General features: G+C 39.1%; 1 protein-coding gene across 1 annotated transcript in view; it reads left to right on the forward strand.

The window, feature by feature from the left end:
* WDR41 (WD repeat domain 41) overlaps nt 1–21,413 on the forward strand; it is a 47,053-nt gene that overhangs the window by 22,633 nt on the left and 3,007 nt on the right. Inside the window, exons 5-11 of the mRNA XM_013966716.2 lie at nt 2,042–2,104; nt 2,880–2,991; nt 6,657–6,719; nt 11,875–11,985; nt 16,278–16,462; nt 18,973–19,094; nt 20,196–20,284. Of these exons, the coding sequence (XP_013822170.2) occupies nt 2,042–2,104; nt 2,880–2,991; nt 6,657–6,719; nt 11,875–11,985; nt 16,278–16,462; nt 18,973–19,094; nt 20,196–20,284 (745 nt within the window). The remainder of the gene's footprint in view (nt 1–2,041; nt 2,105–2,879; nt 2,992–6,656; nt 6,720–11,874; nt 11,986–16,277; nt 16,463–18,972; nt 19,095–20,195; nt 20,285–21,413) is intronic.

Consider the following 21,413-nt stretch of genomic DNA (forward strand, 5'->3'; position numbering starts at 1 on the left):
GCAGTGTTTTATATATTTAGTATTTTAAAACAATTTAAAAATGTAAATTACCTTCCCTCCTTATACTTTTAGTTGAAAATTTAAGATGTAACAGCCATAATAAAGGAGAAGGCAGTGGCACCCCACTCCAGTACTCTTGCCTGGAAAATCCCATGGACGGAGGAGCCTGGTGGGCTGCAGTCCATGGGGTCGCTGAGAGTTGGACAGGACTGAGCGACTTCGGTTTCACTTTTCACTTTCATGCATTGGAGAAGGAAATGGCAACCCACTCCAGTGTTCTTGCCTGGAGAATCCCAGGGACGGGGGAGCCTGGTGGGCTGCTGTCTCTGGGTCTCACAGAGTCGGACACGACTGAAGCGACTTAGCAGCAGCAGCCATAGTAAAGTTTTATAAATTGCATGTATGTGCCAGGCACTGTTCTGTTTTGCATTTATTAACCCATTTAACTCTTATAATAAGTATTTTTATTATTTTCATTTATAAATAAGAAAAGAGAGGCAAAGAGAGGTTAAGTAAATGGCCCAAGTTCATGGGCCAAAGGCAGTGGTCTTACTGCAGAGTCAGTGCTGTGAATCGCTATGTGATACTGCTTTCATAAAATATTTTTCTTAAAGGTAGCCTTTTTATATTTGTATGAGAATATAATCTATGAAGGCTATAGCTAATCTTGCATTGCCTTTTCTTTTTTAAGCGTCATAGAATAGCTTTAAAAAGTCTGTGCTTATCTGAGAATTCTATTTAAATAACTTCAGGTGTTAGTGAAGTTGAGTTTTAGAGTAAGCCCAAAGGTGTAGGTGTTTCTTAGGCTTCTATAGAACTAAGACATACTTTATGACACATTTTAAATAAGCTTGTCAGCTGAAGTGATTTTTAGACAGATTGCCAATAGGTGGTAGAAATTCACAAAAAGATTTAGGTGGAGATAAAATGATATACTGTGGTAATTACAGTGTTGCATAATCAGAGGCATAAATGCACTTTAGTATGTTTTGGTCACAGTAGCTTTACCACCATTGTTCTGTTGAGGCACATGTTATTTTATGGCCTAAAGCTCTTTTTTTGTTTGTTTTCTGTATCATTATAACCTCTGCAAAAATAGAATATAAAATTCTTTTTATTAGACTGCTCCTAAAGTACTAGAATACTATTTAGACACAATTGTTAAAATTACTATTACAGTACAGACATGGGTAGCTGGGACAATATCAGTATAAACTTTAACGGTGAATGCTAGTATAGAGTAATTTCCTTTGCTGAATGACTTTTCTTGTTAAAAATAATTTCAGGTTGCTTTGTTAGTAGTTCCATTTATTCAGATGAATTTTAAATTTACCATGCTTGGGTATTTGCTGTTAACTAACTTCATTAATTAAATGCTGAGCCTAGGTGTTTTTTTGGTCAAATTATAATCTTAAGAGTCTATATATGTGTGTGTATATACATTTATATGTAAATATGTTCTCATATAAAATGTATATCTTGCCATAGGAAATGGTATGAAAAACTTGAAAATTGTTATGCTCCTTAAGTCAAACTAATCTTGGACCTTTTATGAGAGGTCTTGAAATTATTCTAAATATGATATAGGTATTTGGTTACTGTCTTCTTTGAATTAAGATAACTAGTAAAATCATGCCAGGCACGTTGAGGGAGCTTTCAGTTAATGTTAATTAATGGATGTGATAGTTTTTAGTATGAATATTTTATGTTCTGTGTTTATTAGATTATGGTAGACTGTTTTGGAGAGTAAAAGTTAAATTTTTTATAGTTGCAATATTTAATGCTTATAAAGATTTGATATTCAGACCATTCATTCTGTTGGTATTTTCAAATGGTTTTATAGTAAAATTTATATCAAACTTATTTTAGATTATAAGCTTGCTATGTTAAGTTGATTTTTGTAGTAGTATAAACACAAAATACTTTATGCTTTGTATATTTTCTACATAAAATGTGTCATATTTGTAATTTAATTATTAGAAAAGTTATCTCATAATGTTTTGAAATTCTGCTTAGAAATTATTTCTTAACATAAATTTAGAAATGGGATTGTGATACTGGTAGACAAGTTCAGAAAGTGTCATGCTTCCAGTCTACTGTAAAGGTAAATCTAATCGGATATTTTATGGTAATAATCTTTTTATTTCAGAAAAAGTTTTCTAATGATTTAGATGAAATTATCTTTGCAGGTTTAAAAAATTATTTCTTCTGCACATACCTACAGCTATTTAATTCTTCTAAGATTAGATTTTGGGGAGTATGTATATTAAATGCTAGAAAGTTTAAATTTTAAATTAGAGCAAGAGGTGCGTCTCTATAGTAAGATAAGGAAAAAGGTAGTACCTAGTATGTTTCTAGTAGGTAATTCTAGGAAGAGATACTGCTTTCCAAGTGATATGGCAGTAGCTAGTCTTTTGTTGTTGTTCTTCGTTTTAGCTTTAAACTTGAAACGCGGAGCTGTTTGTGCTTCACTATCTGTTTCCTGTAAAATCCTAAGTTAGTAGTAGTTGCTTATTTCCATACAAAATCTTCTGTGGCTAATTGGTGGCTACTCTTAGGTTCATTTTATAAACATACTAATTGGGGCTTATTATTGATAGAAACTCTGCTACACATTGGAGAAACAAACTTGGGTAAGACTTGGCTACTTTCATTCCTATAGAAGAAATTACCTTAGATGGTCTCAGAAAGTGCTACTGGTTTTCAATAATTTCAGCAGTCTTGGGGAAAGATACTAGTAAAAAGAAATAGTGTTTCCTCATTTACTTTGAGGATTACTGATTTCTTGAAGGGAAAGGGTATCAACCTTGTGGACATATTTTAAAACCACTGAATGCTTGAATTTCTAAACTGATAAATATTTTGCATGAATTTTACAGTGTTTAGCTGTTCTTCAGAGACTAGATGTTTGGCTCTCTGGTGGGAATGATCTGTGTGTGTGGAACCGAAAATTAGATCTTCTGTGTAAGACGAGTCACCTTTCTGATACAGGTAAAAACAAATACACACTAAAATAAAGACACAGTGAATCTTCAAAGAGACTTTCCATGACTACAACAGTAATATAGGAGCTTTTCTTTTAAATCCTGAATATAATATAAGATGTAGCCATATTTTCCAATTCAAGTGAAGGGGTGTGTGAAATATATTTCCATTTCAAATTGGAAGGAAAAGATTCTGCCTCTTTTGGCTTCTTCGCCCCTTCTAACAGAATTTCTCAAAAGTGAACAAGAAAAGCCTTTTCTTATATGTTCCTGGACCATGCCCTCCACTGAATTTGATGAGCCTGTTGACACCTGGAAGCAGATCTTTATGACTTTACAAAAGTATTTTCTTCATTTGTAGGGTCATCAGACTTTGCATAGAATTGTAAGGATGCCCTCATTTTACAGTTGGTTTTACTAAGGAAATTTCATTCATGTGCAAATGTAAAAACAGAATTCTGTTTTCTCAGAAAAAAATCAGTTTTGACTTACATTGGTATCAAAGAACTTAAAGAATAAAAATTTTTTCAGAATAAAAATATTTAAGTGTAAATGAGTAAATTTAAATGACGGTAACCTTAAAATCATGTGATCCACAATTAAGTATTTTTGTTTCTAAAAGTAATGAAATGAACCCCTGGTCATCCTAGAAAGAATACAGGCATACCTTGCTTTCTCGCACTTTGCTTTATTTGGCTTTGCAGATGATGCATTTTTTACAAATTGTTTGTGGCAATGCTGCATCATGCAAGTCTTTGCACTATTTTTCCAGCAGCATTTGTTCACTTTGTGTTTCTGTCACATTGTGATAATTCTTGAAATATTTCACACCCTCCAACAGCAAAAAGAACTGCCTGAAGGCTCAGCTAATTGTTCATATTTTTTTAGCAATAAAGTATTTTACAATTAAGGTACATACATTGTCTTTTAGACATAATACTATTGCACATTAAATAGATGACAGTATAACGTTAACAACTATTATCAGTTCAGTTCAGTCGCTCAGTCGTGTCCGACTCTTTGCGACTCCAGGCACTGCAGCATGCTAGGCTTCCCTGTCCACCCCCAATTTCTGGAGCCTGCTCAAACTCATGTCCATTGAGTTAGTGATGCCATCCAACCATCTCATCCTCTGTCATCCCCTTTTCCTTCTGCCCCAATCTTTCCCAGCATCAGGGTCTTTTCCAATGAGTCAGTTCTTCACATCAGGTGACCAAAGTATTGGAGTTTCAACTTTAGCATCTGTTCTTCCAATGAATATTCAGTACTGATTTCCTTTAGGATGGACTGGTTTGAACTCCTTGCTGTCCAAGGGACTCTCAAGAGTGTTTTCCAACACCACAGTTCAAAAGCATCGGTTCTTCGGCGCTCAGCCTTCTTTATAGTCCAACTCTCACATCCATAAATGACTACTGGAAAAACCATAGTTTGACTAGATGAATCTTTGTCAGGAAAGTAATGTCTCTGCTTTTTAATATGCTGTCTAGGTTGGTCACAGCTTTTCTAACAAGGAGCAAGCATCTTTTAATTTCATGGCTGCAGTCACCATCTGCAGAGGTTTTGGAGCCCAAGAAAATGAAATCTGTCACTTGTTTAATTGTTTCTCCATCTATTTGCCATGGAGTTATGGGAACAGATACCATGATCTTAGTTTTTTGAATGTTGAGTTTTAAGCCAGCTTTTTCACTACCGTTATATGCAGGGGGAAATTTAAAAATTTGTGTGACTTGCTTTACTGTGATAATTGCTTTATTTCGGTGGTCAGGAACAAAACCCAAAATATCTTCAAGGTATGCTTGTGTTATTAAAGCATATTATTGTTGTCTTAGAGTAGTAGAAGCCCCGTGAGTTGAATTTACACTTCTTCATTGGAACTAGCTTATCTCCATGTGGGTATTATAAAATACTAGAAAAATAATATAATGTCTTAATGAAGCTAAATCCCTAACTTACTGGGACTTATAGTGCAGCCTCTCAGCTCCCCACCTGATCACTAGCAACCTTGTTTGTAGTGGTAAGGAACTCGCCTGCCAGTGCAGGAGACTGAATCGTGTGCGGTCCATGCCTGGGTCAGGAGGATCCCCTGGAGGAGCGTGTGGCAGCCCATTCCGGTGTTCTTGCCTGGAGAATCCCATGGACAGAAGGGCCAGGCAGGCTACAGTCCATAGGGTTGCAAAGAGCCAGACACGAATGAAGTGACTTAGCATGCGCGCACACATGTTGTAAAATACTGAAATCAGGGCTAAAAAGGGCCTTTTGCCTGTTAATGGAAATAATCACCTGTTACTGCAGTTCCCCTGCCCTTTGCAAATTAGCTTTGAGTACTGCGCTTTAAGTAGTCACAGTATTGCCCTGCTTATCAGTAAGAGATAGCAGTAAGCCTTTGAGAAAATCAGTTAGAAAGCTTTTAAAACACCTTAAGTTGCCATTGGTGAGCTTTTCATGATTTGGATTTTCCAAATTACTGGATGCCAAATAGTTAGCAGTACTATTAGATCCTTATTTTATGAAACTCCTTTCACTAAGCCTTGCTTGATTTATAGACTGGCAGGGCTTTTAGGGACAGTTATTATATATTTGGAAATAAGCAAAAATAATCTTAGTATGATAAAATGGAAGGAGCCTTGGACTAGAAAACAGGACATCCATGCCCTTTTCAACAGTATGGTCTGTGATTCTGTGTATTAAGTTGCTACTTCTGGATTATTGAGTTTATAGTAATTTTATTTCATAAATAATCAACATTTTTTTAACAAGCTGTTTTCAGCACCTGAAATTCTCTGCTGTTGTCCCTTCCCCTGCTCTCCTCTCTCTTCTGCTTCTTTATCCTGTACACTGTTCCTCCCGTTTCTCCTCCTTTACCATCAATGCCCTGTCCTTGACCATGGAAAAATATAAAACATATTGGTAAAACCTATGTGGAGGGAAGATGTTGGCCAGAAATACTCCCCAAGTGGGAGGGTAAAGCAGATGAGAATATTTTCCAAATTAGCATATGTGTTATGAATTACTATATAAAAATTAACATATTTTATAAGGGAAAAGTTAACTTTAATAAACAAGTTTTGTGCCAACACATATGGCAATTATAAATCTAACGCATGAATTCTTTAAGTTTTGCTGACGAAAGTGATAATTATAACATATCTCACAGAAGTTGTGGTTATCCTAAAATCATTTCACTTGAAATGTGATGGAATATTGAATCTGATTATTCTAGTAATACAAGGAATTTTGTAAATGTGCTGATTGATTATAAACATACTATTTGAAGGGCACTTTCTTAGCTGTTGACTGTTGGCTCATTTATTTGCTGCCAGGGAGTTCACCCAGGCTTCTTAAATTTACATTGAGGCAAAATGCCAATTTTGTATTTCATTTGAGCTAGCCATCTTGTAAATGGCAGTGATGATTATCTTAAGGGCTCCCTGGTAAATAAGTTTGCCACAATAGTGCAGATATTCAAAGAGCATTTTCTACCTTTAATAAATCAATAAAGCCTTCGAGAGATCTTACTGACTTTTCACAAAGTCGTTTTCACATGCAAGTGTGATGTAGCAAATTGTGTGAGCTTTATTGTTACCATCCTCTTTGAAGAAATGACTAATATAAATCTGAAAATGTTTTTGATCTAATCTATTAAGAAAATAATTAACTTTTATGTTTTTGAAGGGATCAGTGCTTTGATTGAAATACCTAAGAACTGTGTTGTGGCAGCAGTTGGCAAAGAACTGAGTGAGTATGATTTTCTCCCCCTTCATTTCTTCTTTTTTAAAATTTTAAACTAGCCTTGTGTAAACATTTTGGAAAGACTAATTCGGCTTTTTATTTAAAGGACATCTTTCCCTGCCCCAGTCTTGGCCTCCTGGAATTATTGAAGTGATATGGAACCTGAGACATTTTCAAGATGTTAGGTCAGCTCTTGTACCACACTTGGTCTAGCATAGGCAAGTGGGCAAGGTAACCCCACTCCTCTGATGCTGGAGAGGGCCATTTACATCCCACAGTCCTCTCTGCTGATGACCCACACTCACTCAGCAAAAACTTTTGCTACATAAAACAACACCAACATTCTGAAAACCAAAAACGAGCTGGGTTTGGAAGAGGGTTATTATGGGAGTTGAGTAAGACAGGAGCTGTGGAAACCAGAGTGGGACCCATTTTCTTGGAGGGTGGAGTTTGTACCGCTTCCCTCAGAGGAGTGGGATGGCAGAAGGAGAGAGAGCGAGAGGAGTGTGGTAAATGCGCTGGCTGGTTATGAACATGCCATTTGAAGGCCAGTCTCTTACTGTCGGCTGTTGGCTCACTCATTTACCGCCAGGAGTTTGCAGTTTAAAAAGAAACCAAACCTATTATGCTCGCTACCTTAAGGATAAAAATTGTGTGCTGAGTGACGGAGTTGCTTTTTAAAATCTGCTTTTTTTCTTGAAGAATTTGTCTAATGAAGCCCAGAAGGCATTTGATATTACTTGTGCTGCTACTTCTAGAGACCAGTCTCGAGATTTACCGTGATCATCAGTTGGCATGTTTGCAAATGCCAGTGGGAAATGAGCTAATGGTTTACCAGTTGTAAGCTGCTATCTGCAGGCTCTGCTCCTTTGCAGTCAAGTTTTTCTTTCTTCAACTGAACTTTCCCTGTGTAGTCATGTCTGAGAAGTAATTTTTTAGACCCAATACTTAAGCTTGCTTTTCATAAGCAGCTTCTAAAAATAAAATTCACGGTTTAAGTTTTTTTCTTTTTTTCTTCCTTGCAGAAATTCAGTTTTCCCATGTTCTTTATTGTGCTGGAAAGATGCCTCGCTTTTCCCTGCTTTTTTCCTCTTGTTGCTAATCAATCACTTGTGTTTGCTGGTTTTACTCTCAGTGGTTCTCAAAATGTAGTGTGCATGAGGCTGACCTGAAGGACTTGTTGAGAACACAAAATACTGGGCCTTACTCCCCGAGTTTCTAGTTCACTGGTTCTGGAGTGGGGCCTGAGCGTCTGCATTCTAACATGCACTGGGAGTGCTGAGGTGGTTCTGGGGCCATTCTTTGAGGGCGGCTGCTCTAAATATTTTGATCCACTTCTTTCCATCTCACTAGTGTTGCTCTGTTCAGGTCCTCTTCTCCTCTTTTGCCTGGTTGGTCTGGTGCGATAGTCTCCTGACTTATTTTCATTCCTCTACTTTATTTATTTTTTTGAATGTGTACTTAACAATGCTTAAACTGTATTTTAGCCATTGCCGTTGTCTGGAGAACACATTGAAAGCATAAATATTTACGAAAGATTATTGTATCAGATAATGGTGAAGTATTAGTAAGATGTCTAAATATATGTAATGTGGAGTGTCCAAAGGGCTTCCCAGGTGGCTCAGTGGTAAAGAATCCGCCTGCCAATGCATGACATGCAGGAGGCCCAGGCTGGATCCCTGGGTCAGAAAGATCCCCTATGGAAGAAAATGGCAATCCATACCAGTATACCTGCCCGGAGAACCCCACAGACAGAGGAGGGTCACAAAAGAGTCAGACATGATTGAGTAGGCATGCCTAGAGTGTCCAAATATAATCCCCCATGATGGAGTTAGTAGCAAGTAAAATAAAATCTCTTTTAAGTATATGCCTATTCAGTGTGCCTGCGTGCTTAGTCGTGTCCAACACTTTGCAACCCCCCTGGACTGTAGCCCGCCAGGCTCCTCCGTCCATGGTCCATAACGGCTCTCCAGGCAAGAATACTGGAGCCGGCTGCCACTTCCCTTTTCAGGGGGTTTCCCTGACCCAGAGATTGAACCTGCACCTCCTGTGACTCCTGCGTTGCAGGTGGATTCCCTCCCTGCTGAGCCATCAGGGAAGCCCTTACCTTTCTAATTTATGTGACTGTTTGCATATATTTCAGATACTTGCACATTGTTGCACAAATACTGTGACTGTTTGAATCCATATCAAAATTTGGATACCGGTGAAATTAATTCACCATGATATAGCCTGCTTGGTTGGCTGGTTAGGTATGGCCATTCCCTTCTCTGTTTTGGTGCTTCTAAACAATGTTTTCAATGAAAACATTAAAAACTCCAAACTGGAAACAAAATAAGCTACCATTTACCACCCTCATTTTGTAAAAATAACTTTAACAACAAAATACGAAGAACATGACCTCAGGAAGAAAGTATAGGGCTTTAAATTGAATACATTTAGATTTATTAAAAAAAAAAAAACTTATGTGGCCTTATTTTTTCTCCCACTTTTGCTCCAGATGAATGAAGTCTTTGCCCTAAGGATGAATGTAATCATGCCTACACGATGAAGTCCAGGCCTTTCAGCATATCAGATCATGCCTTCCATGATCTCCCCCTGCTTCCCCTGAGTCTTGTCTCACTGGTGGCTAATTTGCATTTCCTGGAACCCCCCAGCCTGAGGTGGTTCTCACCACCTTCCTTTCTCTTGTCACCTGTATTGGACTTGACCATCTCCCCCTGCTTCCCTTGAGTCTTGCATCACTGCTGGCTAATCCACATTTCCTGGAACCCCCCAGCCCAAGGTGGTTCTTACCTCTGCCTTCCTTTCTCTTGTCACCCGTATTGGACTTGACCACATAATTCATTGTCCTCTTTAATCTGGCTCATCACTACTTACTCTTTAAGAGCGCAGCTCTAGTATTTCTTTTTGCAAGGATGAAGCCTTGCTTACCTTATGCCTCCCCTCCCGGAGGTTTTACCTGTGCATTCTCGTAATCTCATGTCTACTGTTTAACTTACTACTCTAAAAACTTATGTTTGCTTTTTGGTCTCTCTTTGCCCCGCCCCTTCAGAGTATTAGTGCTTTGGTGACTGAAATGTTCTTCTTCATCTTTCTCCTAACAGATAAAGAGATTTTTATTGAATGAATTAGTGAATTCATTGAAATAGTAATAAACACTGATGCCTCAACAGAAATTAGAATATCATCTAAAAAAGGGAAGAAATTAAAGTTGGTTTTATTCAAAATAATTTATAAAAAATACAAATATTCTTAAAAATGAGGGTTTCCATTTTACTTAGCCTCAAAATAGGGCTTCCCATGTGGTTCAGACGCTAAGGAATCCTCCTGCAATGTGGGACACTTGGGTTCTATTCCTGGGTTGGGAAGATCTCCTGAAAAAGGTAACGCCTACCCACTCCCGTATTCTGGCCTGGAGAATTCCATGGACAGAGGATCCTGGCGGGCTACAGTCCATGGGGTTTCAAAGAGTTGTACACCACTGAGTGACTTCAACTTTTTCATAAAGTAAATACGTAGTGCCATTTTCCTTATGGAAAATAAGTTTTATTCTTCTCAATGTACTATCTTTTCTATTTCTAAGACAAGTTTGTGCCCCTGTCCTTGGTTTTAAGTGTTCCATACCAATTTCTCTTTTTCTAATGTGAATCTTCTCAACAGGAAGCCATGTAGCCTGTAGTTACTTTCAGGCTTTTATTAGCTGGGCAGGACTATCATCACTCTGAATACTTATCCTGGTTCAAAAGTTCAAGATTTTTCTGTTAACCCTTTTTTAGAATTGACTGTTGCTTTTCTTTTATCTTCTAATTCATGTTTATTTCCTTGAAGTTATTACATATGTGACCCTTGTGAATACTTGACTGTAGAGACTATATTTATGAACCTAACAGTTTCACATTGTCTTTAGTACTTCGTAGTTTTCTGGTCACGGTTTCAGTTTGTTCTCCCTGTTAATTGGATTAAACAGTACAGTGCCTGCTTGTTATTCTGTAATCTTGATCTCAGCATCATTTGGTAGTATTCCAACAAAAGGAGAATTTTCACTCTACTTTGCTAGGTATCGGAAAGAGTCCCCTTTCTGATAGACAACCACAGTTTCTAAGACCTTCATCTGACAGCCACAGTGTCAGTGGCTATCAGTATCAAATAACCTTTGTAGAGGTTTGTCATTTGGTAAAATGTGCCCAGAGACATAGAAGGAAATGTGGTGTGACCTGTTTTCCAGAGAGACGTGTGAGAAAGAAGAGAAACTTAGTAATAAGCCATCACTTGGGAGGAATATGACCTCTGAGATACTAGTTTTTCTAAACTGTGAGCAGCCACAGCACTTGGTGCTGGGGCCTATTATAGCACCGACTACATTGATTCTGAGCTTGTTAATAAGTCTCACTCCCAGTCTCGATGAGTATTTCAGGGCAGTAACTGGAACCTAGTCACATATAATATCTAAGTTCCTGGAGCGTCATAATAAGTGTTCAGTAAATGTTTGTTTATCGAATCTTTCCAGTTGATTTGATTTTGAGTTTTCTATACTGATTAATGTTAGGATTAATACAAGTTTATATAAAACTGTTAAACTCAGTTGAATAAAGCAACACTACAGTCCAAAAGAACTGTATAACATACAAAAATTATAAGGCATATCTTCTCAGAGAATTTGTAATTTAATGGTGTAAGCTTAGATATCAAGAAAAGTAAATAAGTAACAACTGCTGAAGTCTTCACCGATTTGAAGTTAAGCACAAATTTATAGCTTATTTTGCAGCAGTATTTACTGGCCTGGCATGAGGAGAGAAGGCTAATGGTTGGGGGTGATTCAGGGATCTGGACCAGTGCTGGCTAAAGAGAGAATAAGGTGGGAGAGCTGGTCATGCACTGAAGGCTTAGGGAGGATGGGACTTAATGGTTGGTGGGGGTTTAGAAGAGTTTTAATAAAAGGAACAGAGTTCTGAGGTTACACTTGGGATTTTAGTAGATCATTGCAAACATCTCAAGGATTTGAAAGAAAGAAAGTAGTATGAACAAGACTGTCTCTGGAGATGGGTTTTTTCAGTATTTTAGGTATTGGTCACTTAGTGAAATATTAGTTTTTTGAGCAGAAATGGAACTTTATCTTCTTTGACTATTTCAGTAAAATTATATCGGTCTTTTCATTTAGTAATTTTCAGGTTGGTAGCAGCCACAGAGGGATCACCAGGATGGGATATTCTTGAAGTTAAGCGCCTCCTTGATCACCAAGATAATATTCTCTCACTGGTTAATATCAATGGTAAGCTCATTTTGTCCATGTGTATAATATGTAAAATCTTTTACTTGTTAACCTGTTTTGAACTTTAGTCTTGTTTTGTCATAGGATTCTAGAATTACCATCATGAGAATGATGCTATTAATAAGGAGAGAGTGGCAGTCTTATTTTCTGAGGTTTAAACCAGTAGAATTCATCAAGTCTCATAGATTGGTAGGTCTTAGATTTAGGCTCGGGGGAAGGATGGAGTTGGGCAGAGAAAAGGGGTGATGGAGGAGACAGCATACTTACCTCAGGGGTTACTTGGCAGCTGTGGGATGATTGTCGTAGGCTATCAGTACTAATCCTTGGTAGCATTTTGGCTTTGGGAGCAAATGGTTCTGGCTCTTTTCTCTTTTGAAGGTCACACAGGACAAAATTATATACCACTCTATTTACAGTAGAATGAGCTGGATTCAGTCCATCATTGAAGAACCAGAGAATAACACCAAACTAAAGGTCTGCAGAAATGGATCATACCTGCCCTTCCTCATGGCTGTGTGTTTGGTTTGCCAGACTTTGTATTTGGCTTTATCATGATTTTAATGAGTATCTCCTGTGAGGCGAACCTGACATCAGATAACAGGATAGGATCACAGACCACAAATCCTGGGATTTAGCTACTTCACTTTCAAATAAACTGATAGCTTATATCATCAGAGCTCTCCTGGGTGGTCTGGGCTCTGAGGTCAGATGCGAGGGCTCTTGGGTGGCTGCAGTTTGATAGTCTGGAGGAGTCTGTAAGAGGGTCCTTACAGGATGTAAGGATGCTGTGAATATGTTGTAGGGGAGGGCACTGCACCCCCTGACCTAGGCTGGCTCTTTCTGAGCAATGCTTTGAAGAGACATGAGGTGAAGGGAAAGGGCCGCAAACAGTACTAAGTGTAGTCTCCATCTGTAGGCCATTCAGTCACATTTTCAATTACATCAGGGAGAATGGCCCTCCCAACTCCAGAAACTTCCTCTCTAATAGCTTGTTCAACCCAGCTGCAAGTCTTTCTGAGGACTAGATTATCTGTATGATAGAAATAACCATGTGAGGGGCACCCCTTTTGTCTTTTTCAGGGGACTCTTTTTCCTTTAGCCATGGTGGCAGCCCAGAAGGCAAGTTCTTCTTTGGAAGTCCCTCTGACACTGAGCCAGCAGCCCCAAGGCTGGAGCTGTTGAGAAGAGCACAGCAGTGTCCTGGCCGTTACAGTGGTCATACCTAGTTGTCCCGTTTCAGCAGGGAAGTATTGGGACCAGGACCTGGCATATTTCCATAATGAAGTTGAGGAGATGTTACTGAGGGAGCCTCAGCTTGATGGCACTTCTCTGTACACCTCTGTGATCTACAGGGATACTCAGAACAGTTTAAGAATGCTCTTATCAAGTCTTTCTTTGCCAACATCTCAAGGAAAGGAAAAGGGAAAGCTAAGGCAAAAAATAATTTGTTAATGGAAATTACAGAAAACCCCTAGTACTTTTTACTTCACGAATTCCATGACTATAAAATTACACTACAGAATGCTAGCAAGCCCAAAGCATATTCAGGAATCATATATGGACGAGTAGTCTGGCAACACTGGAGAAGGCTGCTGTGGCGGTCTCTCATAGTGGGTGTGTCTGCCATGCTGCAGATTTAGCCGCCCTGAAACGATTATGCTGTGCGGTCCCCAGCTCCACCCTCAGCCCTGCTGCTTTATCCCCACCAATTACCAGTCAAGATGGGGCCAGTTACTGAGTTTATAACTCACAGGGAAAGTGCTCGTTCAGTGAGTTGGCGCTAGGACAACCTTAGCAGAATGTTTGTTTGCAGCAGAACTCCCACAAGTGTGGATAATGAATACCGGGTTTGCCCAAGAGCTCTGAATGCCTCTGCAGAGACTGTCTAAGACCAGCATGCAAGGCAACCTTGCTTAACTCTCCTGGCAGACGGCTCTAGGTGCTGCTGCTTATTTCACTCCTTTTCTTGTTTTACACTGACAGCGTGATATGGTAGTATTAGTGCTTCTGAGGGATGGGTAGACAGGTTTCATGTGAGATTTTCATACTGAGTGACTTCTGATACTTGCCTAAGGATCAAAGTCCATCCTCATACAATACATCATTGAGGCTGTTTGGTGTGAAACATTTTGAATGACCAGTTTGGGATAATTTACACAGCAATAAACTGCACCGACTCAGGTCAGTGTCAGCATTTCGTTTCTAGTGAAAAATTGTAAGTGGGCTCAAGTACTTTGCTTCTATTGCTTAGATGAATTACAGACACTTGGAGGAGATCAGAGCAGGCAGCTGTGTGGTCTCAGAAGGTTAGCTCCGGTATGATGACATGTGCAGAGCTGGAGCCAAGAAGAATCTTCGCTTGTTAAAGTCTCTGCTTCTTCTGTAGTTTGAGTGAGATTGAAAAGAGGAGAGAAGGGGATGGAAAAGAAGGCCATGGAAAGATTACTGCCATCTTAACTTTCCCACTAGTAGACCTACAGGCCTCTTTTCTCTCCACAGATGAGAAATGAACTTAATTCTTCACAGATTGAATTCCAGAGGGTCTGTTAATAAACTATGGAAACTGGACTTGGAACCAGGGAAAAATACTATTTACCTGTATGATTGCTGATAATTCTTTATTTTGAAGAGATTGTTCGTCTAGTTATTAGAGATCTCTGTCCTGGTATATTTGATAAATGAGATAATTAAATCATAATTGCTCATCCATGTATTCCTAAATTACAAGTAACTGGATGTTTTAATACTATTAATATGAAATAATACCAGGGGCTCAAAATAATACCAGGGACCCAAAAGATAACATTCAGTGTCTTTAAAATGGCTACATATTCATTATTTAATTTTATTTCTACGATCATCTTCATTTAATGCTTAAGAAATCCAAGATAGAAAAAGATTAAATGACTTTCTGAAGGCCAGCTACATGGCTAGTAACAGCCTGAGTCAAAATTAAAACTTGAGTTTCTAGACTCACAGTGCGCTGTTCTGCTCCACCTTCCACCTTTTCAGTCTTAGCAGTTGTACATTGTCCTTAAATGTATAATTTGTGAAATGTCTTAGTCCACTAATTTCATTTTCATTAAACATTTTAAAACCTTTTTATTGTGCAAATAATACATAGTCATAATAGAAAAATGAGGAAATAGAATCATTAAAAATGTAAAAATGAAAATGAACATCATTCATATAGTATTAAGTACGGGTCCATGTCCTTCTAGGTGTTTTTGTGGGCATGTATACATATGGTGTGCTTTTTGTAACAGCATTGTTGTTGCTAAGTCACTTCAGTCGTGTCCGACTCTGTGTGACCCCATAGACTATATTTCTGTATTAACATAACATACTTTTACAACTTAGTTTTTGATAACAGCATTACTGTTTCATGGATGTCTTATTTATTTATTCAGTCCCCAATTAGTTTCAGATATCTCTAGATAGTCATTAGATAGATCGTGTGTGTGATGAAGTTCCCGTAAAAATTCCAGCAGTGTGGGGTTCAGAGAGCTTCTGGGTTGCTGAACACAAGTGGCCTGCCTGGAGAGGGCCTGGGTGCTCTGAGATGCCTCCCACACCCCTTGCCCTGTGCGTCTCCTCCCTCTGGAGGTTCATCTGTCTTTCGGCATACCCTGTATGATAAAGTGGTGAACAGTAGGTAGATTGTTTTCCTGAGTTTTATGAGCTGCTCTAGCATGTTAACTGAACCTGAGGAGGGGATGTGGGACTCTTCAGCTTACAGCCAGTTAGAAACACAGGTAACAGCCTGGATTTGCAATTAGCATCTGAAGTGAGAGAAGTCCTGCAGGACTGAGTCCTTAACCTGTGGGAACTGACATTATTCCCAGGTAGATATGGCCAAAGCTGAGTTAAATTGTAGGGGTATTCGGCTGGTGTCGCATAATTGCCTGCTGTGGGGAAACCCCCACACGTCTGGTGTCAGGCATGTTGTGGGTGTGGGAGTACAGCAGAAAGAGAAGTTTGACTTTTTCTTAACTGTATATGATCCAAGGTAAAATCCCTTTGTCTTTGTTCCCCAAATACTTAACCAAATATTCCAGCGTGGCTTATTTCTTTCTTCATTGAATTGAAAAGCAGTTACTATCATTTGCTAAATGTGTAAGTAAACTTGAGTCTATTTCCAGTTGGTTCTGTTAATCTCCCTGCTTGGCTTGGCGAGTTACCTCCCTGTTGTTAATACTGTGATTTCATAGCGCAACACTACTGGGCAGTTCCTTCATTTTTACCGTAGCCTAGGTAAATGATCAATAAAGAGACATATGAACTCTGCCTAGATGTGAGTTTTGTATCTGGCTCCCATGTTGGGGAACTCATCGTCTGGGACACCCTGGGCTGGACCGTGCAGGCCTGCGAGCGCAACTTCTGGGACCCATCTCCACAGCTGGATGCTCAGCGGGAAATAAAACTCTGTCAAAAGCCAAATGATGTTTCTATTCATCATCTCACATGGGATGAAGAGGTAAAAAAAGTTGAGAAAAATTTCTGTAATCTTAACATCTTTTACTAAACTCAGTTTCTAATTGGGAAAATTTAATCTCATGATATAGAAAGGTGTCATTCCTTGCATCCAAGTTGTGCTTTAAAATGTTTTGATGTATTTCGAAGATTACATCATTTGCTTTAAAAAAAGCATTTTAATCTTTTACCACCTCCTTGCCTCTTCTCTTTGAGGCAAGAAGGTGATTAAATGGCCACAGATTTTAGAACCCATTGAAGTTTTGAGCTGTATTAAGTATTCTCATAGCATCTGAGGATAATGCTTAAAATTGTTTTAAGGAACACTTTGAGAAAGAATCCTTTTGAAGATTCCGGTGCATTTCCTGGAGAAATAAAGGGAATTAAAAACTTGAGGAATGCCTTTCTTTAGTCTTCCAGCATCCTGGGGCAAGGTGACTGTGTGACAATTACAGATTTCAGTCCTTCAGGCCAGTTGCTCTTGACGCACTTGACATCTTTTTTTGCAGTAACAGATTAGTACCAATGGATTTCTGAATCTTGGCTCTGATCTGAACATCTCTTCTTTTAGCTTTAGGAGCTTAGAAAATATGTTTAAAATGGGGTTATTTTTCTAAATCTAATCACAAGAAATGTTTGAGTTGTAAGCTTTGAGGAAAGGGGTTGGAGGAGGCTGTTAACCTCACTTTATTTTGTGCCTGCCTCTACTGTTTAAATCTTACAATTGTATGTTTTTTAATTTTTATTTTAAAAATGAGTAATAGTATTCTAGATGGAGAGAGTGTGGTCCACTTTTTTTTTTTTTTTTTTTTTTGCTTTCTTTGAATCTCTCTTACTTTAAAAACCAAACCAAAATAGAGTAAGAATAGATGAAGAACATTGTTCTACCTAAAGATTAAGTTTCTTTATATTCTAACTTTACTTTCGGGGAAAAAAGAGTAAATATATATATGATAAAAACAAGAGTCTCAGTCAAGATAAAAACTAGATTTCTAAGAGTTGTAGCCCTAAAAATTATATTTTTAATTTGATACCTTTTTCTCATTGTTGTAATTTACAACAATGTTGTAAATTAGTGCTTAAAGTTTTTTCATTTTGCATTCTCTTTAATCTTAAATTTTCGATTGATGTTTATTAAATGCTTAATAAAGCATTACTCAGTTTTCCCTCATTTTCTTTCTTTATAAGAGTTTGTCTTCTTTTCTACAAGGGGGTCAGTTATTGTTAATAACAAGTGATTGATAAGAGTGATTCTGTTGAGTAAATACTGCCCCAAAGCTTATTAATTCTCTAGTTGTATTGATAATTTTGTGGGTTTTGATAAAGCACTTGAACTCTACACAGATTTCTTGGTCCATATAAACTAGTTTCTGGGGTTTCTTTGCATTGAATGTTTCCCAGGGCTCCTGATTTTAGCAAGCTGGCCAACTTTCTATTTTTGTGCATGGCACTGGGCCTTAGCTAGCGTTGCTGTGTGCAGAACACCAGTCCTGAGGGTCAAGGGAGTCATTTAGAGTATGGTAAGATTTAGAGTCTGGTAAGCCTTGGAGGCATGTTTGGTTGAGATACTATAGGTCTGAGTTGGCATTTTAGCCTTGAGGTTGCATGAGAAGTGTTCTCTAGTAAGAACAGAAAGGGAAAAGGATTTTTGAAAGGTCTGTCTCACTGGCATACCTGCTGAGTAAGAATAAATGATTCTTAGACAAGAGCCAGCAGAAGTCTAGTGATTTGCAAAATAGGTTCAAAAGCTATGTGGTATGGTATGAGGCAAGAATAAGGAACTGGAGTAATGTGACCTGAATTCCAATACCACCTCTCATGTCTGAATTTTGTGTGTGACTTTAATCTTTTATTTTGACTTGTTATGCTGCAAAATAGCTTTTCCTACATTAATGAGATGTTGTGAAGCTGAAGTAAGATAAATATTGGTGAAAGCACTTTCAAACGATGAAAGCTGTTTTAGTAGAAAGGAAAAATGGAAATTTAGTAGAACTGGAAAAAGTGTCTTTGTGAAACCACTATCTATATCTCTCTGCCACTCTAGCATATGCTGTTTTGTATACTTTGTAGTTCTTGGGATGCTTAAGCTGTGGAGCCCAAGTAATTTTGCTCACATTTTTCAGGTAGAATAAGCTAAGTAGTTCCCCAGCAATACAGTATTATGTGAATGAAAACCCGGGTTGTACCCCAGCAGCTCCACCTCCACTGCACCAGTCTTCCAGCCACAGCCCCTGCTCTAGCTGTCATGTTTCAGTAAGGAAGCCAGGGATGCTGCAGGGTGTGATACAGAGTTCGCTCTGTATTAGCAGTCGTGTCCTTCGACCTTCTAAATGCTGAGCTTTCTTTTGTGCTTTGATAGTTTTGGACTTTAGAGGGCAGTACAGTAATTTGGGCTGAAGGCTAGGCATAGGGAAGGTAACAGCGACTTTGTGATCTCACACCACGGCTGGAAATCTGTTACTCCGAGTAGTGATGTTAGTTTTATGTACATTTCCGAACTTTTATCTCCCCCAGAATGTATTTGTTGCAGTTGGAAGGGGTTTATACGTGTATAACCTTCAAATGAAGCGCGTGATTGCCTGCCAGAAAACTGCACATGACTCCAGTGTCCTGCACGTTGCCAGACTCCCAAACAGGTACGAGCTTCCATCTGCCTGGTAACAGGTAGAAGAAATGCATAGCTCCCAGGGCCACCAGTGCTCAAGGGGCAAAGTCACCTGGCTGTGTTCCTTGACCAACAGGTTCTTTTGAAAACGGAGAATACCCTATGGCTGTCTCTAACAGAAGAGTTTGTGGCAATATATTGCAGAATTTACAAACAGCAGTGTTCACAAATTATACTGAAGTTCATTGTAAGAAGAGAGCATTTAAAATTTGGTATTTATTTTAATAGAAGACTTTGGGGCACTATGTTCTAATTTTTTAATATTTTCCACAAAGCCACCTTTTTGGTGGTGTTGCTTATGGCCAGAATTAAATGGTGGTCTCCTTGTTGGCCGAGGCTACTAACTGAGGGCTTTCCTCTCAGGGCAGATGTGGCCATTGAGCTTCTAGGGATGAATTATATGAAGGAAATGATAGTATTTTCGGGGCTTTCCTGGTGGCTCAGCTGGTAAGGAATCTGCCTGCAGTGCAGGAGACCCCGGAAGTTCCCCTGGAGAAGGGACAGGCTACCCACTCCAGTGTTCTTGGGCTTCCCTGGTGGCTCAGATGACAAAGAATCTGCCTGCAATGTGGGAGGCCTGGGTTGGATCCCTGGGTTGGGAAGATCCCCTTGAGGAGGGCATGGCAACCCACTCCAGTATTCAGGCCTGGAGAATCCCATGGACAGAGGAACCTGGTGGGCTACAGTCTGTGGGGTTGCAGAGAGTTGGACATGACTGAGCAACTTAAGCACAGCACAGCAGTATTTACTCTGCAGGATACTTTCAGAGTGAGAGGTGAGACACAGGAATGGGGCTTCTCAGGATATTTTGAGTGTGTAATTCATAACTTGTTTTCCTGCATGCATTTTAGAAATGGAAGTGATACATGTTTGTAACATTTGAGCTAGTCTCACACTATAATGCATGCCTTTCCTGAGGAGTGTTTTACTTTGCATTGTAAAGCCATGTTAAAGTGTGATTTTTTTATCAGCTCCTGCCCAGAGCTGGATGAAAGCAGATAAAGGTTGCACTGATGGTTTCCCTGCACTTCGAGCACTTGCCCTCCATGGTGCGCTCTCTCTCTTCTGACAGGCAGGTTATCTCATGCTCAGAAGATGGCAGTGTACGCATTTGGGAGCTACGAGAAAAACAGCAGCTTTCAGTGGAGCCAGTGCCAACGGGTGTGTATCTTCTCTCAAAAAGGTGGTCTTGCTTTTTTCTTATATGAAAGACAGACGAAAGGCAGTTATGTGTAACCACAGGAATGATACACAGTGTGCTCCAAATAAGCATGTTTACATGAAGCGTTTGGGAATCGGGATGGGGCATTCACATGTTAATATTTACTGCAGGACCGCCTGTTTATTTCAAGTCAGCTAGGATTCTTTGAGGGGAAGCTAACTGATCTGACTAATCAAATGGGCTTCCCCTGGTGGCTCAGACTGTAAAGACTCTGCCTGCAATGCAGAAGACCCAATCCCTGGGTTGGAAAGATCCCTGGGTTGGAAAGATCTCCTGGAGGATACTGAAGTGGCTACTTCAGTATTCTTGCCTGACTGACCAAATGGCCTAATTAGCTATTTATTAATGTATTGTAATTATGTCTGGTATATAAATATAATGTGTACCATCAGGCATCAAAGTTCTTCAGCCTTGAAGCATTAACATTGAACTCAATTTATAAACAAACACTTTTGTGTTTATGTCATTAATCTTTTGAGCTGTTGATTTTCTGATGCTTGATTTGAAAAACAAAATCCTGGTTAATTAGCAGCCTTCGCATAAGAAATCAAATGCCAGTAGCCTCAGAGTTTCTTCTGGTTATTTGAAGTCATAGGGTATTGTCACATGTTGTTTTTTGTCTGTCCTTAAGTTGTGACCTTCCCGCCCCTACACGGCCATTCAGCCTTTTCATTTCTCTCCACTTTGACTTCCATTGCCTTTTTCTCATGTTAACACACCTTCAGCAGTGCTTGAGTAGGGGCAGTAAGAAGAGCTGAGCGACAAACGTGGGTAGCTAAGAGGAAATGAAGTAACATAGTGAAAAAACCCTAGCATAGTGCCTGGTATCATCTGCTCACTTAGCCCTTGACTAAAATAAGTGAGAAACACCTTTGCATTTAAGTTTTGTTTTTCTGATCTTACATTATTATTGTTAAGGAAAGGGAAAGTCACTCAGCTGTGTCCAGCTCTTTGCGACTCCATGGACTATACGGTCCATGGAATTTTCCAGGCCAGAATATTGGAGTGGGTAGCTGTTCCCTTTTCTAGGGGATCTTTCCAACCCAGGAATCAACCCAGGTCTCCCGC

Source organism: Capra hircus, chromosome 10, assembly GCF_001704415.2.
Source record: "Capra hircus breed San Clemente chromosome 10, ASM170441v1, whole genome shotgun sequence".
NCBI classification, from domain to species: domain Eukaryota; kingdom Metazoa; phylum Chordata; class Mammalia; order Artiodactyla; family Bovidae; genus Capra; species Capra hircus.